The sequence below is a fragment of the Anomaloglossus baeobatrachus genome, chromosome 1 (genome assembly GCF_048569485.1).
Source record: "Anomaloglossus baeobatrachus isolate aAnoBae1 chromosome 1, aAnoBae1.hap1, whole genome shotgun sequence".
Classification (NCBI taxonomy): domain Eukaryota; kingdom Metazoa; phylum Chordata; class Amphibia; order Anura; family Aromobatidae; genus Anomaloglossus; species Anomaloglossus baeobatrachus.
Genome location: NC_134353.1, coordinates 693,531,625 through 693,549,441, shown reverse-complemented (window position 1 = coordinate 693,549,441; position 17,817 = coordinate 693,531,625). Strand labels below are relative to the sequence as shown.

General features: G+C 50.4%; 1 protein-coding gene across 6 annotated transcripts in view; it reads left to right on the top strand.

Moving 5' to 3' along the window:
* The window catches only part of CIT (citron rho-interacting serine/threonine kinase), a 304,000-nt gene that overhangs the window by 111,614 nt on the left and 174,569 nt on the right, over positions 1-17,817 (top strand). For all 6 annotated transcript variants that reach the window (XM_075320265.1, XM_075320246.1, XM_075320294.1 and 3 more), the window contains 2 exons: positions 10,846-10,899; positions 12,260-12,313. In XM_075320265.1, the coding sequence (XP_075176380.1) occupies positions 10,846-10,899; positions 12,260-12,313 (108 nt within the window). The remainder of the gene's footprint in view (positions 1-10,845; positions 10,900-12,259; positions 12,314-17,817) is intronic.

Below are 17,817 nucleotides of genomic sequence, written 5' to 3'. Positions count from 1 at the left end.
ACAAACCCCAACAGAGCAAGAGGCAGTCGGGGTTTTCGGCCTTTTCGAGGCTCGGGCAGGTCCCATTTTTCCTCGTCCAATGTGGACTCAAAAGGATCAGAGGAGCTAAGATTCTTAGCGGGCTCAGTCTCGCCCAAAAAAGCGACAGTCTGAAAACCCGCTTCCAAGGCGGCTTCCTCATGACTTGCGGCCTCGGTCGGTAGCAGGCTCTCCCGCCTTGGCGATATTTAGCTGCCATAGGTCAATGACCATTGAGTGTGAGACATTCTGTCTCACGGGTACAGGATAGAGCTCACTTCTCGTCCTCCAACTCGATTCTTCAGAATTTCTCCACCTCCCGGCCGGGCCGCTGCTCTTCTGCAAACAGGGTGCACTCTATAGGCAGAAAGAGTGATGACCCCCGTTCCTCTTCAGGAACAAGGTCACGGTTTTTACCCCAAATTCTTTGCGGTACCTATAACAACGGGCCGTTCCGTCCCGTTCTGGATCTAAAAATGCTCAGCAAGCTCGTGGACACCAGGCGGTTCCGGATGGAATCCCTCCGCCATGTCATCGCCTCAAGGTCCCAAGGATATTTCCTAGCATCATTAGGCATCAAGGATGCTTATCCACACGTGCCGATTGATCCAGAGCACTAGCGTTTCTACGCTTCGTTATAGGAGACGAACACCCTCTGTTCGTAGCTCTACCTTCCGGCTAGCGACAGTCCAACTGGTCTTCGCCAAGGTCAGGGCAGCAGTAGTCACAGTCCTGCACTCTCAGGGTCACTCTGTGGTCCCGTATTTAGACGATCTACTTGTCAAGGCACTCTCTTAGGAAACATGCCAACACTGCCCGAACGTTGCGCTGGAGACTCTCTAGAGTTTTGGGTGGATCATCAACTTTTTAAAGTCAGATCCGACCCCGACCCTATCGATAACATATCTAGGCATAGAGTTTCTTACTCTCTCAGCGATAGTGAAGCTGCCGCTAGACAAACAGCATTCACTACGGGCTGCAAGCTCTTCTTTAAGAACCAGTCGCACACATTGAGACGCCTCATGCACTTCCTACGTAAGATGGTAGCAATGGAGGCAGTTCCTTTCGCGCAGTTTTACTGCGTCCACTACAATGGGACATTCTCCGCCAATGGGACGAGGAGTCGACGTCCCTCAACAGAGTCGTCGTTCTTTCTCAGGCGGCCAAGGAATCTCTACGGTGGTGGCTTCTTCTCACCTCTTGGTCAAAAAGAAGGTCCTTCCTATCCCCGTCCTGGGCGATAGTTACGACAGACGCGAGTCTATCAGGGTGGGGAGCAGTTTTTCTCCACTACAGCGCTCAGGGTACGTGGACTCAGCAAGAGTCCACTCTTCAGATCAATGTTCTTGAACACAGAGCAGTGTATCTTGCCCTACAATCCTTCCAACAGCGGCTGGAAAGCAAGCATATCCGACTTCAGTCGGACAGCTCCACAGCGGTGGCATACATCAACCACCAAGGTAGAACGCGCAACCGGCAAGCCTTCCAGGAAGTCCGGCAGGTTCTGATGTGGGTGGAAGACACGGCATCCACCATATCCACAATTCACATCCCAAGTGTGGAAACTAGGCAGCTGACTTCCTAAGTCGCTGAGGTGTGGCTGAAAGAGTATGGTCTCCTCACCCGGACGGGTTTCAGGAGATCTGGCGCCGCTGACAGAGGCCGGACGTCGATCTAATGGCGTCACGGCACAACAACAATGTGCCAGCTTCATGGCACGGTTTCACAATCATCGAGCTCTGGCGGCAAACGCCTTAGTTCAGCATTGGTCGCAGTTCCAGCTACCTTAGGTGCCACCTCTGGCATTGTTGCCCAGAGTACTGCGCTAGATCAAGACCGACTGCGGCCGCGCCATCCTCGTCGCTACAAATTGGCCGAGGATGTTGTGGTACTCGGTTCTGTGGTGCCTCACGGTAGGCTAACCGGGGGCACTACCAGACCAATCAGACTGGCTGTCTCAAGGGCCATTCTTCCATTTGAATTCTACGGCCCTCAACCGGATGGTGTGGCATTGAGTCCTGGAACCTAGTGTCGTCAGGATTACCTCAGGACGTGGTTGCCACCATGAGACAGGCTAGCATACCAACGTCCGCCAAGATTGACCACAGGACGTGGAAGATGTTCTTATCTCGGTGCTCGGCGCAGGGTGTTTCTCCCTGGCCGGTTGCATCGTCTATGTTTCCTTCCTTCCTGCAATCTAGGTAGGAAAATGGGTTGTCGCTCAGTTCCCTTTAGGGACAAGTCTCAGCGCTATCTGTATTTTTTCAGAAACGACGACTTCCTCAGGTACGCACGTTCCTACGGGGAGTTTGTCTTCTCAGCACTCCGTACAAGCGGCCGTTAGAGCCCTGAGATCTGAACAAGGTTCTAATTGCTCTCCAGATGCCGCCTTTCGAGCCTTTGAAGGATGTCTCCCTTCCCGTTTTTCACGGGAAGTGGCCTTCTAGTAACGGTCTCGTCTCTTAGGAGAGTTTCCGAGCTAGCAACGCTCTCATACAAACTCCCTTCCTGGTCCTTCACCAGGACAGGGTAGTTCTGCGTCCGGTTCCGGAATTTCTCCCTAAGGTGGTATCCCATTTTCATATCAATCAGGATATCACCTCACCTTCTTTGTGTCCTCGTCCAGTCCATCAATTTCAGAAAGATTTGCATCTGTTGGTTCTGGTGAGAGCACTCAGGTTCTACTTCCCGCATGGCGCTCCTGCGCCACCCGGATGCACTCTTTGTCCTTGTCGCTGGTCGGCGTAAACAGTCGCAAGCTTCCAGATCCACCCTTGCTCGGGGGCTCGAGGAACCAATTCTTGAAACCTACAGTTCTACTGGGCTTCTGGTTCTCTCAAGGCCGAAGGCCCATTCTACCAGAGCCGTGGGTGCATCCTGGGCATTACGGCACCAGGCTACGGCTCAGCAGGTGTGTCAGGCACCCACCTGGTCGAGTCTACTTACTTTTACCAAGCATTATCAGATGCATACCTACGCTTCGGCAGACGCCAGCCTAGGTAGATAAGTCATTCAGGCGGCGGTTGGCCACCTGTAGGAGAGGGCCGTTTGACGGCCCTATCATGAGGTATTCTTTTACCCACCCAGGGATTGCTTTTGGACATCCCAATTGTCTGGGTCTCCCAATGGAGCGACAAAGAAGAAGGGAATTTTGTTTACTTACCGTAAATTCCTTTTCTTCTAGCTCCAATTGGGAGACCCAGCACCCGCCCTGTTTTCTCGGGGTTTTTCTGTTTTTTCGGGTACACATGTTGTTCATGTGGTATGGTTCAGTTCTCCGATGTTTCCTCGGATTGAATTGGTCTTTAAACCAGTTATTGGCTTTCCTCCTTCTTGCTTTGGCACTAAAACTGGTGAGCCAGTGATCCCACTGGGGGTGTATAGCCAGAAGGGGAGGGGCCTTACACTTTTAAGTGTAATACTTTGTGTGGCCTCCAGAGGCAATAGCTATACACCCAATTGTCTGGGTCTCCCAATTGGAGCTAGAAGAAAAGGAATTTACGGTAAGTAAACAAAATTCCCTTCTTTTTCGTTAACAGACGTTCCAATCACTGACGCCAACACAGGAGTGTGTGGGATTATGGATGGAGAAAGGGGTGAATACTCATTTACTGTTATGCTACTTTCACACATTAGTTTTTTGCCATCAGGCACAATCTGGTAGAAAAACTGATGCGATTGATCTGTCGAAAAAACGGATCCGTCGCATCAGTTTTTTTCAACCGTTTCTTCCGTTTTTTCGACGGATCCGTTGTAATACTGAGCATGCTCAGTTTAAAAAAAACCGCAATCCATCGTCGGATTCCGTCATATGACGGATGACGCCGAATCCGACTTCCATTATACAACATGCTGGACGATGCCGGATCCGGCGTGGTCCGTTTTTTTGCCGTTGTCAACAAACATTCCATGCTGCATCCTTTCCGGCAGCCGGACGCCGCATGCAACGCAAGGCCATCCGGCACAATCCGGCGCTAATACAAGTCAATGGGGAATAAAACAGATCCGTTTTATCCGCATTTTGCCGGATTGTGCCTGACGGTAAAAACCGGATGTGTGAAAGCAGCCTTACCACAAGTTCAAATCACTGACACTGTCTGAGGGGTGGGCCGGATTATGGGTCGGAAGAGGGGTGAATATTCATTACATTAGCTAGCATGTGACTATAAGCTTTGGGATTTATAGCAACACAATGGCACAACGTACACCAAAAAAAGTTACATATCCTGAAAGGGTTGTCCATGCCCTATTTCTGGGTACTTATTAGGGCTTATGTTTGGAGTTTGGCTTATATTTTAAGCATAATCCAAAAAGGTCTAAAAATAAATCCCGCTGAGGCTTATTTTTAGGGTAGGTCTTAATTTTTCTTCACCAAAAAAGTAGCAAGAACGCATGGTTGTGTTTTTTGCACTTTTTTTTGCATTTCCTCATTGCTTTCTATGATAAAAAAACCCGCAAACACGCTGAATGAATTGACATGCTGCAGTTTTAAAAAACAGCAGTTTTCCAATTCAGTCAATCAGTCGTGTGCATAAAATTTCTGAAATCCCATAGCTTTGCAGGTGCTGTAAAAACTTTAATTTGCATTAAAAAATAAAAACACAGCAAAAAAACCCCCTGCAAAAGTACAATGTGCAAACATAACCTTATAATTTTTTTTCTTTGTCGCTCCATTGGGAGACCCAGACAATTGGGTGTATAGCTTCTGCCTCCGGAGGCCACACAAAGTATTACACTTTAAAAAGTGTAACCCCTCCCCTCTGCCTATACACCCTCCCGTGCATCACGGGCTCCTCAGTTTTGTGCTTTGTGTTGAAGGAGGCACACATTCACTCAAGCTCCACATTTTAGTCAGCAGCAGCTGCTGATTATATCGGATGGAAGAAAAGAGGGCCCCAGGGCCCCCGGCATGCTCCCTTCTCACCCCACTAAGTCGGCGGTGCTGTTAAGGTTGCGGTACCCATTGCGGGTACAGAGGCTGGAGCCACATGCCGTTTTCCTTCCCCATCCCTTAGAGGCTTTGGGAGAAGTGGGATCCTAACCGGTCATCCAGGCACTGGGACCAGGCTCCCTCCGCAGCCCCTGTGGGAATCTGCCGGACAGGAGACTTAATATCATCAGGGACAGGCCCTGCATCCAAAAGGTACTCTGTGTCCCCTTGGGGACGGTGTATGGAGCGCTCGTGTCACTGACACTGCGGCGGCTGCTGTATTTTTAGGACGGCCGGGACTACTGCGCCGACCGTGCCTGTTTGTCGGCCGCGGTATTAAATTTAGTCCCCGGCTTCTGCGGCCTAGTACCATATCTCCCGCCCCCGGGCCTGCCAGTCAGGGGTAAGGGCGGGACGGTCGACCTGACGTCGACAGTGAGGGCTGGAGCATACTTTGGTGTCCTTCTCCCCCCTCACTGATCACTGTGGGGCACCAGATTCCCGCACTTTATTAGTCGCCGCCCACGGCCCCCTCCTCCCCTGAGAGCTCCGACAGCCATTTTTACAATCATTCTGCCGGTGGAGGATTTCAGGAAGAGCTCTGCAGCTCTGGGAGGCCCAAGGCAGGGAATCTGGTGGACACACAACCGCTTTGGGCGGTCGGTAAGCCACACCGGTCACCGGTGCTGGTCCCCCCAGGGTGCCGAAGTGTATATATTTATATATATATATCTGTATACATTTTCTCTGTTCGGCCGCATTGTTTTTGCTTTTGGCTATATACCCTCAGTGATCACTCTCAGAGGAGACAACAGCATGTCGTCCGCAAAGAGCAAGGGTGCCAAGACACAGGGTTATTTTGCAACCTGTACCTCCTGTGCGGCTATGTTACCTGCAGGTTCCACCTACCCACACTGTGAGCAATGCTCGGCCCCTGTTGCATTCGCTCAGCCGGAGCCTCGGGCACTGGTGGGGCCCTCGGCTCAGGTAGAACCCCCGGCCTCCACTGTCCAGGTGGCAGGGACAGAGTTTGCAGCTTTGGCTGAGAAACTCTCTGAGTCGCTGTCACAATCCATGGCTCAGTCTATGGACAGATGGTCTGCTAAGATACTAGAAGCTTTGCAGTCCAGATCGGTCCTTACACAGGCCTCGGGCACTGTGAGTTCATCGCCTCCAGGCCCCTCTCGGTCTGCGCAGCAGCGTGCTCCTGGGGTGACACCTGAGTCTCACGGGGAGGACTCCGACACGGACCGCAGTCCCAGACCGGCTAAGCGGGCTCGCTGGGAACCTTCCCCGACTTCATCACGCTGTTCGGGGTCTCAGCTTGAGGACTCTCTGGAGGATGAAGCGGAGGTCGCAGCTCAGGGCTCTGACCCTGACGTTGCTCTCAATCTTGATACACCGGAAGGGGACGCCATAGTAAATGATCTTATAGCGTCCATCAACCAGGTGCTAGAACTTTCTCCTCCAACTCCACTGATAGAGGAGTCAGCTTCACAGCAGGAGAAACACCAGTTTAGGTTTCCTAAACGTACACGGAGTGCGTTCTTCGATCACTCTAACTTCAGAGATGCTGTCCAGAAGCACAGAGCATTTCCGGACAAGCGCTTTTCTAAGCGTCTTAATGACACACGCTACCCTTTTCCTGCTGACGTAGTTAAGGGTTGGGCTCAATGTCCCAAGGTGGATCCTCCAGTCTCTAGACTGGCGGCTAGATCCGTAGTATCAGTGGCAGATGGTTCATCGCTCAAAGATGCCACTGACAGGCAGATAGAACTCCTGATGAAATCCATCTATGAAGCCATAGGCGCGTCTTTTGCCCCAGCCTTTGCAGCAGTGTGTGGGCACTCCAGGCTATATCAGCTTGTCTATCTGAGATTAATGCGGTCACACGTACCTCTGCTCCGCAAGTTGCGTCTTTGACTTCTCAGGCTTCGTTTTTTTCATCCTACGCCATGAATGCCGTCCTGGACTCTGCGAGCCGTACAGCGGTAGCGTCCGCCAATTCGGTGGCAGTCCGCAGGGCCATGTGGCTACGCGAATGGAAGGCAGACTCTGCTTCCAAGAAGTTCTTAACCGGTTTGCCATTTTCTGGCGACCGTTTGTTTGGCGAGCAATTGGATGAAATTATTAAGCAATCCAAGGGAAAGGATTCGTCCTTACCCCAGTCCAAGCCAAACAGACCACAGCAACGAAAGATTCAGTCGAGGTTTCGGTCCTTTCGGCCCTCAGCCAAGTCCCAATCCTCCACGTCCAACAGGCCTCAGAAGGGCCAGAGGAACTCTTATGCATGGCGATCTAAGTCACGTCCTCCAAAGACCGCCGGAGGCACCGTCTCCAAGGCGGCCTCCTCATGACTTTCGGCCTCCACAAACCGCATCCTCGGTCGGTGGCAGGCTCTCCCGCTTTTGCGACGCCTGGTGGCCACATGTCCAAGACCGATGGGTGAGAGACATTCTGTCTCACGGTTACAGGATAGAGCTCAGCTCTCGTCCTCCGACTCGTTTCTTCAGAACATCTCCGCCCCCCGAGCGAGCCGATGCACTTGTTCAGGCGGTGAACACTCTGAGGACAGAAGGAGTTGTGATCCCCGTTCCCCTTCAAGAACGTGGTCGCGGCTTTTACTCCAACTTGTTCGTGGTGCCAAAAAAGGACGGATCATTCCGTCCTGTTCTGGACCTCAAACTGTTCAACAGACACGTGAGAACCAGACGGTTTCGCATGGAATCTCTCCGCTCGGTCATCGCTTCGATGTCACAAGGAGACTTCCTAGCATCAATCGACATCAGGGATGCTTATCTCCTTGTGCCGATTGCACCCGAGCATCAACGCTTCCTGCGTTTTCGCCATCGGGGACGAACACCTTCAGTTTGTGGTACTGCCTTTCGGCCTGGCGACAGCCCCACGAGTCTTCACCAAGGTCATGGCATCCGTTGTGGCGGTCCTACACTCTCAGGGCCACTCGGTGATCCCTTACTTAGACGATCTCCTAGTCAAGGCACCCTCCCGGGCGGCATGCCAACACAGCCTGACCATTGCTCTGGAGACTCTCCAGAGGTTCGGGTGGATCATCAATTTCCCAAAGTCAAAATTGACACCGACCCAATCACTGACGTACCTCGGGATGGAGTTTCATACTCTCTCAGCAATAGTCAAGCTTCCGCTGGACAAACAGCGTTCGCTGCAGACAGGGGTGCACTCTCTTCTTCGGGCCCAGTCACACCCCTTGCGGCGCCTCATGCACTTCCTAGGGAAGATGGTGGCAGCTATGGAGGCAGTTCCCTTTGCGCAGTTTCATCTGCGTCCACTTCAATGGGACATTCTCCGCAAATGGGACAGGAGGTCGACGTCCCTAGACAGGAACGTCTCGCTTTCATTGACAGCCAAAACCTCTCTTCAGTGGTGGCTTCTTCCCACTTCTTTGTCGAGGGGAAAATCCTTCCTGCCCCCATCCTGGGCTGTGGTCACGACGGACGCGAGTCTGTCAGGGTGGGGAGCGGTTTTTCTCCACCACAGGGCTCAGGGAACCTGGACTCCGACAGAGTCCTCCCTTCAGATCAATGTTCTGGAGATAAGGGCAGTGTATCTAGCCCTAAAGGCATTCCATCGGTGGCTGGAGGGCAGGCAGATCCGCATACAGTCGGACAACGCCACGGCGGTTGCGTACATCAACCACCAGGGCGGCACACGCAGTCGTCAAGCCTTCCAAGAAGTTCGGCGGATTCTGCTGTGGGCGGAGGCCACAGCATCCACCATCTCCGCAGTTCACATCCCGGGCGTAGAAAACTGGGAAGCAGACTTTCTCAGTCGCCAGGGCATGGACGCAGGGGAATGGTCTCTTCACCCGGACGTGTTTCAAGAGATCTGTTGCCGCTGGGGAACGCCGGACGTCGACCTCATGGCGTCTCGGCACAACAACAAAGTCCCGGCATTCATGGCACGGTCTCAAGATCACAGAGCTCTGGCGGCGGACGCATTAGTTCAGGATTGGTCGCAGTTTCGACTGCCTTATGTATTTCCTCCTCTAGCAATGCTGCCCAGAGTGTTACGCAAAATCAGGTCCGACTGCCGCCGCGCGATCCTCGTCGCTCCAGACTGGCCGAGGAGTTCGTGGTACCCGGATCTGTGGCACCTCACGGTGGGTCAACCGTGGGCACTCCCAGACCGCCCAGACTTGCTGTCTCAAGGGCCATTTTTCCATCTGAATTCTGCGGCCCTCAACCTGACTGTGTGGCCATTGAGTCCTGGCTCTTAGCGTCTTCAGGGTTATCTCAAGATGTCATTGCCACTATGAGACAGGCCAGGAAACCAACGTCCGCCAAGATCTATTACAGAACTTGGAGGATCTTTTTATCCTGGTGCTCTGATCAGGGTTTTTCCCCCTGGCCATTTACCTTGCCCACTTTTCTTTCCTTCCTTCAATCAGGAATGGACAAGGGTTTGTCGCTCGGTTCTCTCAAGGGACAAGTATCGGCGCTTTCCGTGTTTTTTCAAAAGCGTCTAGCCAGGCTTCCGCAGGTCCGCACGTTCCTGCAGGGAGTTTGCCACATAGTCCCACCTTACAAGCGTCCGCTGGAACCATGGGATCTTAACAGAGTGCTAAAGGCTCTTCAGAAACCACCTTTCGAGCCACTGCGGGATGTCTCTCTATCACGTCTTTCGCAGAAGGTGGCATTTCTAGTGGCAGTTACATCGCTCCGTAGAGTGTCGGAGTTGGCAGCGCTGTCATGCAAAGCCCCCTTCCTGGTTTTTCACCAGGATAAGGTGGTTCTGCGTCCGGTCCCGGAATTTCTCCCTAAGGTGGTATCCCCTTTTCATCTCAATCAGGATATCTCCTTACCTTCATTTTGCCCTCATCCAGTTCACCAATGTGAAAAGGATTTGCACTTGCTAGATCTGGTGAGAGCACTCCGGCTCTACATTTCTCGCACGGCGCCCCTGCGCCGTTCAGATGCGCTCTTTGTCCTTTTCGCTGGCCAGCGTAAGGGTTCGCAGGCTTCCAGGTCAACCTTGGCTCGGTGGATCAAGGAACCGATTCTTGAAGCCTACCGTTCTTCTGGGCTTCCGATTCCTTCAGGGCTAAAAGCCCATTCTACAAGAGCCGTGGGTGCATCCTGGGCATTGCGGCACCAGGCTACGGCTCAGCAGGTGTGTCAGGCGGCTACCTGGTCTAGTCTGCACACTTTCACGAAACACTATCAGGTGCATACCTATGCTTCGGCAGATGCCAGTCTAGGTAGGCGAGTCCTTCAGGCGGCGGTTGCCCACCTGTAAGAAGGGGCCGTTTTCGGCTCTTTTTATCGAGGTATTCTTTTACCCACCCAGGGACTGCTTTTGGACGTCCCAATTGTCTGGGTCTCCCAATGGAGCGACAAAGAAGAAGGGAATTTTGTTTACTTACCGTAAATTCCTTTTCTTCTAGCTCCTATTGGGAGACCCAGCACCCGCCCCTGTTCCTTTCGGGCTGTTGTTCTTTTGTGTACACATGTTGTTCATGTTGAATTGTTCTTTTGGTTCATGGTTCAGTTCTCCGAACATCCTTCGGATTGAATTTACCTTAGACCAATTTATAAGTTTCCTCCTTCCTGCTTTTGCACCCAAACTGAGGAGCCCGTGATGCACGGGAGGGTGTATAGGCAGAGGGGAGGGGTTACACTTTTTAAAGTGTAATGCTTTGTGTGGCCTCCGGAGGCAGAAGCTATACACCCAATTGTCTGGGGTCTCCCAATAGGAGCTAGAAGAAAAGGAGTTTACGGTAAGTAAACAAAATTCCCTTCTTTGTGCTGCTTTCCTTTCATTGGTCTGTCTCGCATCAGGGTGGTCGGTGTTCACCCCCTTCAAAAGACTTAAAGAAAAGCAAATTTGTAACCATTCTTATCTATTTTCATTATATGCAGGCTAAAGATCATGGGAAAGCTGAAGTCGGAGAATTACATACTAAATTGGAGAAGGTAAATGTGTTGTTTTTTATCCATCTTCATCCATTGAATCTGTCACCAAGATTTAACAATACAAACCAAATGCGTTATGAAATAAATCGTGGATCTGATGAGGCTGGTGTGTTTACTTTCAAAGTTTATTTTAGAATTGCTGTATTATCTTTTTTTAAAGTTTTCCTTCCTGATATTATAGTGAGCATTTTACAAGTCCAATTTTAGCTGAAATCTTTAAGTTGTTAATTTATTTTAAGTATTATACAGGCATGGTTACACTAACCCAACTAGGTCTGGATGATTTGATAATATATTTAGTTTGAATTCTGAAATCTGTAGACTGATCCACTTTAATAGGCTGGGGCCACACGGGGCACTACTGCGATCCTCGCATGGCACTCGGCTCACGCAGGCAGTACAGAAGAGCTGAGTGTCATGCGAATGTCTGTGCGACTGAGGTCCGTTCGTGCGAGCGGACCTCAGCTGCGGGAGGTGGGACGGCACGCTGGAGGGGAGGGAGTGATTTATCTCCCTCTCTCCTCCGTAGCCAGCTATTGCCATTCTCGCTCTGCACTCGCGGTACACCGGTGTACTGTGAGTGCAGTGCGATTTTTCTCTCGCCCCATTGACTTCAATGGGTGTGAGAGAAACAATAATTGCATTACATTCGCAGCATGCTGCGATTGTTTTCTCGGTCCGATTAGGGCTGAGAAAATAATCGCTCATTTGCGCTGACACACAGCCTAATATTGGTGGAATTTGATTTTTTTATCACACTCCACTTGCACCGGTTTTCTCGATGTGTGTCTTAGGCCATATAGATATACTATTTTGGTGTATTTGGTGTATTTTGGTATTACTAAATAGTGAGCTTTTAATTTAAATTTTTGATATCTGGCTTTCGCTTCTTTGTTTCCAGTGAGGCATTAAGACAATCAGGCATGATTGTTCAGTAGTTTGAAATATCCCTTAGAGCATTGTGATTTTCTATTTCTAGTTGTTGATAGCGTTAAAGGAGTTTTCTGCGACTAATGTGGCCCCCTTCATTTGTCCTAACTACTCCTAAGTAACACTTTTCCAATATACTACTGCTCCTGTAAGCGGATCTTTCTGCTGCGCGTATATTCCTTTATTGATGTTCTAGCTTTGATCCTTTCGGTCTTGAGACCAACCCATCACGGATTTTGTATATTTGCTTCCTTTACCTATTCTTATAACAGCTACTATTTTATTAACTTGCAATTTAGAGTTTTGATATGAACATTTGAAAAGTTAATTTCTGAAGCTGAAAGTGAAAATAATATCTACTGAATAGCGTGCAATGCCTGTGCTCTCCTCCACAGCTCAGTTACTAATTTGTTCTCATTTCTATCACTAGATCAATGCCGAGCAACTGATCAAAATTCAGGAGCTGCAGGAGAAGCTTACTAAAGTAAGTTATGTTTGATACTGCCAGATGCCATTATAAGACGTTGTGTGGTTACAGACTGACAGACAGTATAATTAAGAAATCTTACTCCGGTTTCACATTTCTTGCATAAGAAACTTTTCTACCTTTGATAAGTTTGATGGGTGGCATAGCCATTCCCTGTCCCGCCGTGCCCCTCCCCAGTTCCACCAGTGTGGGCTGAGATGCCAAAAATGCCAAAACTCACACAATTTTCCTCACTTTTATTTATTGAGCAAACAATGTTGCTACTTTTCAGAGTGTTTCACACCAGTTTTCTGGGGTAAACACCTTAATGAATCGGGTCCCTGGTGTTTATATGTACTGTGTTTTTCCCATTATAAGACACATTTTTGTTCCCCCAAATTTTGGGGAAAAGTAGGGGGTGCGTCTTATAATCCGAATATACGTATTATATACTGCAGGGCCCAGGGTAGGTGGGGGCAGCTCTTGAGCGGTGCTGGGGGCTGAGGCAGGCTGGTGAAGGCTGCAGGAGGCAGCGGGAGATCTCCTGCTTCCACTCATATAATATGCACTGCCACTGTCCATCACAGTGGTGCTGAAACCGTGATGGGCTGGGGGAGCTGCTCATATTATATGTGCCTGCGCCCCTCTTTGATGGCACATGCCCCCCCGTGTTAGATATGGCCCCCATGCTGCTGCCCTTCCTAAACTAAAAAAGCTTTACTTATCTCCTCTAGTGCTGATCTCACAGTGTCCCCCCGGTCTCCCTGCTGCCGCTGTGATCAGGCACGCAGAGATGATGTCACTCTGCTGTGCTGATCACATGACCGGCTCCGAGAAGCAGGAAGTGGAGGAGCTCAGCAGCACGGAGGGGGACACGGGAGGACAGCGCTGGAGAAGGTAAGTAAAGAGTTTTTTATTTTACTATGGGCAGCAGCATGGGGGCCATGTCAAACACAGTGGGACATGTGCCATCCATAGGGGGCCATGAGCAGCACAGGGGAACGTGTGCAATCCATAGGGGGCCATGGGCAGCACAGGGGGATGTGTGCCATCCATCGGAGCCATGGGTAGCACAGGGGGACATGTGCCATATATAGGAGACGTGTGCCATATATAGGAGACGTGTGCCATATATAGGAGACGTGTGCCATATATAGGAGACGTGTGCCATATATAGGAGACGTGTGCCATATATAGGAGACGTGTGCCATATATAGGAGACGTGTGCCATATATAGGAGACGTGTGCCATATATAGGAGACGTGTGCCATATATAGGAGACGTGTGCCATATATAGGAGACGTGTGCCATATATAGGAGACGTGTGCCATATATAGGAGACGTGTGCCATATATAGGAGACGTGTGCCATATATAGGAGACGTGTGCCATATATAGGAGACGTGTGCCATATATAGGAGACGTGTGCCATATATAGGAGACGTGTGCCATATATAGGAGACGTGTGCCATATATAGGAGACGTGTGCCATATATAGGAGACGTGTGCCATATATAGGAGACGTGTGCCATATATAGGAGACGTGTGCCATATATAGGAGACGTGTGCCATATATAGGAGACGTGTGCCATATATAGGAGACGTGTGCCATATATAGGAGACGTGTGCCATATATAGGAGACGTGTGCCATATATAGGAGACGTGTGCCATATATAGGAGACGTGTGCCATATATAGGAGACGTGTGCCATATATAGGAGACGTGTGCCATATATAGGAGACGTGTGCCATCTATAGGAGACGTGTGCCATCTATAGGAGACGTGTGCCATCTATAGGAGACGTGTGCCATCTATAGGAGACGTGTGCCATCTATAGGAGACGTGTGCCATCTATAGGAGACGTGTGCCATCTATAGGAGACGTGTGCCATCTATAGGAGACGTGTGCCATCTATAGGAGACGTGTGCCATCTATAGGAGACGTGTGCCATCTATAGGAGACGTGTGCCATCTATAGGAGACGTGTGCCATCTATAGGAGACGTGTGCCATCTATAGGAGACGTGTGCCATCTATAGGAGACGTGTGCCATCTATAGGAGACGTGTGCCATCTATAGGAGACGTGTGCCATCTATAGGAGACGTGTGCCATCTATAGGAGACGTGTGCCATCTATAGGAGACGTGTGCCATCTATAGGAGACGTGTGCCATCTATAGGAGACGTGTGCCATCTATAGGAGACGTGTGCCATCTATAGGAGACGTGTGCCATCTATAGGAGACGTGTGCCATCTATAGGAGACGTGTGCCATCTATAGGAGACGTGTGCCATCTATAGGAGACGTGTGCCATCTATAGGAGACGTGTGCCATCTATAGGAGACGTGTGCCATCTATAGGAGACGTGTGCCATCTATAGGAGACGTGTGCCATCTATAGGAGACGTGTGCCATCTATAGGAGACGTGTGCCATCTATAGGAGACGTGTGCCATCTATAGGAGACGTGTGCCATCTATAGGAGACGTGTGCCATCTATAGGAGACGTGTGCCATCTATAGGAGACGTGTGCCAGCTGTAGGAGACGTGTGCCATCTATAGGAGACGTGTGCCAGCTGTAGGGTATGTGTGCCAGCAATAGGGGATGTGTGCCAGCACAGGGGGACGTGTGCCATCAATGAGGGACGTGTGCCAGCACAAGGGGGCTATATTCAATACAAGGGGGCCATATCCAGATTAAGGGGGCTAATTTTAGGATGGGGGGGCTATGAGGCACATATACCCTATATGATTTGTTAGACGGACACTGGCATTATAAGACGGACCCCATTTAACATTAACATTTTTTTCTTCTCTTTTCCTTCACCAAATTTGGGGTTGCGTCTTATAATCAGGTGCATCTTATAAAGCGAAAAATACGGTATATAGACACACTGACTACACATAATATTTAAAGTGAACCTGTCATCAGAAATTTAGCTATAAAGCTAAAAGTTTCCCCCTCTGCAGCTCCTGGGCTGCATTCTAGGAAGCTTCCTATAGTTCTTGTGGCCCCTTTTATACTAAAATAAACACTTAGTAAAAATGTACCTTTTCTTATGCAAATTTCGTAAATCTTCCATGGGGGCGGGCTGCCTGGGGTCCGTTGCTGTCCTCCAGCAGATTTACGCCGCCCCCGAACGCTGAATTTCAAAGCTCAGGATGCCGCCCCTGGGTGCCCGTGGTCTCGCGCATGCGCTGTTCCACTGTAGCGGTGCCGTGCACTGTGTGCACGTGTGACCGCTGGTGACGCTTTGCGCGGGCACGAGGTTATGGGCGGCGCTGTGAGTGTCATCAGCAAGTGCCGCCCATAACCTCGTGACCGCACTTTCCCCTATTACTCCAGCGTTATGCGCAAGCGCTCGCTGGCCAGATGACCGGACGTCACCTGCTGCTGAGCAGGATGGGAAAGAGGTGACGTCCGGTCATCTGGCCAGCGAGCGTTTGCGCATAACGCTGGAGTAATAGGGGAAAGTGCAGTCACGAGGTTATGGGCGGCACTTGCTGATGACACTCACAGCGCCGCCCATAACCTTGTGCCCACGCAAAGCGTCACCAGCGGTCACATGTGCACACAGTGCACGGCACCGCTACAGTGGAACAGCGCATGCGCGGGACCACGGGCACCCAGGGGCGGCGTCCTGAGCTTTGAAATTCAGCGTTCGGGGGGGGGGCGTAAATCTGCTGGAGGACAGCAACGGACCCCAGGCAGCCCGCCCCCATGGAAGATTTACGAAATTTGCATTAGAAAAGGTACAAGTTTACAAAGTGTTTATTTTGGTCTAAAAGGGGCCACAAGAAGTATAGGAAGCTTCCTAGAATGCAGCCCAGGAGCTGCAGGGGGGGGAACTTTTAGCTTTATAGCTAAATTTCTGATGACCGGTTCCCTTTAAGCCATGTGTTTAATATATAGATCACCCCTCTCTGCTCCCAAAATAGTATGAATAAGTCGAAGCATGAACTCCACAACACCTCCGAAGTATCCAACAGTATCTAACATCAACAAGTTAGCATCTGATCCTTTAAAGTCTTGTAAATTGTGCAGTAGGCTCTGTTGGATTTGGATCTGAGGTTTTTGCTTTTCATTGCAATTGGAAGTTTTGTTTGTAAGGTATGTATTTTGTTTTGTAACCTGAAACCGGAATAGGTTTTATAATATAGAAAATTAAAACCATCTGGGCCTGGGGTTTTCCGTATAGTAAGGCGTTCTAGATTAGTTAAGTCGTCATCTTTAGAGGTAGACGTATTCAAGGAAGCCACACCTTTGGCTTGCAATTTGGGGAGGTCAAGCCGGGACTGATAATCATATAGCAGAGTATTTTACAGGCATCGATTGGTAAAGTATAGGGCATATTGTATAGTTTGGAGTATTATTAGTGAAAGAGAGCTCAGATGGGTGATAGAGTAGGTGACTAGATGTGTTCTTTAGGGTTTGAGTGGTGATGCTTACAATTTGTGCTTAAAGTAGTTAAGCTAAGATGGTGTGTGCTCTATTTAACCTTTTTGTAGACTACAGCAACAGTTTGTCAATTTTTCTGTAGAGCTAATTTTTTAAGTTAACCCCTTAACTGCCTGGAGTGTGGTAAAAATGAGATTAGTAGCAATTTTGGTCTCTAGCATCCATAATTGTGATAGTAGAATCGCCCTTCTCCTATTTGCGTCCTTTTTGTTAAGCCAGGACTCCCTGCAATACAGTGACCATGCATAACCGCCTTTTCTTTGTCGCTCCATTGGGAGACCCAGACAAATGGGTGTATAGGCTATGCCTCCGGAGGCCGCACAAAGTATTACACTAAAAGTGTAAAGCCCCTCCCCTTCTGCCTATACACCCCCCGTGCTCCCACGGGCTCCTCAGTTTTTATGCTTTGTGCGAAGGAGGCAGACATGCACGCACAGCTCCACAGATTGGTCAGCAGCAGCTGCTGACTATGTCGGATGGAAGAAAAGTGGGCCCATATAGAGCCCCCAGCATGCTCCCTTCTCACCCCACTCTTGTCGGCGGTGTTGTTAAGGTTGAGGTATCCATTGCGGGTACGGAGGCTGGAGCCCACATGCTGTTTTCCTTCCCCATCCCCCTTAGGGCTCTGGGTGAAGTGGGATCCTATCGGTCTCCAGGCACTGAGACCGTGCTTCATCCACAACTCCTGAGGAGCCTGCTGGATAGGAGCCGGGTATCGTTCAGGGACATGGCCCTGCTACTTTAAGGTACTCTGTGTCCCCGTGGGGACCGCGCACAGCAACACTCCAGCATTGCTGGGTGTGCTAGTGCACCGGGGACCGCGGCGCTGACCGCGTTTGTGCCATTATACACTGCAGCGTCGCTGAGTGTGTTTGTGTATGGGGACTACCGCGCTGACCGCCGCTGCCATTGTTTTTACTGAGGCGCGGCTGGGACTGTTAGTGCGCCGGAGACTCTGCGCCGGCCGCGCTTATACGGCGGCCGCGCTTATAACTCGAGTCCCCGGCTTTTGGGCCTAGTCTCTCTCTCTTCCCGCCCCCAGCCCTGCCAGTCAGGGGTAGGGCGGGA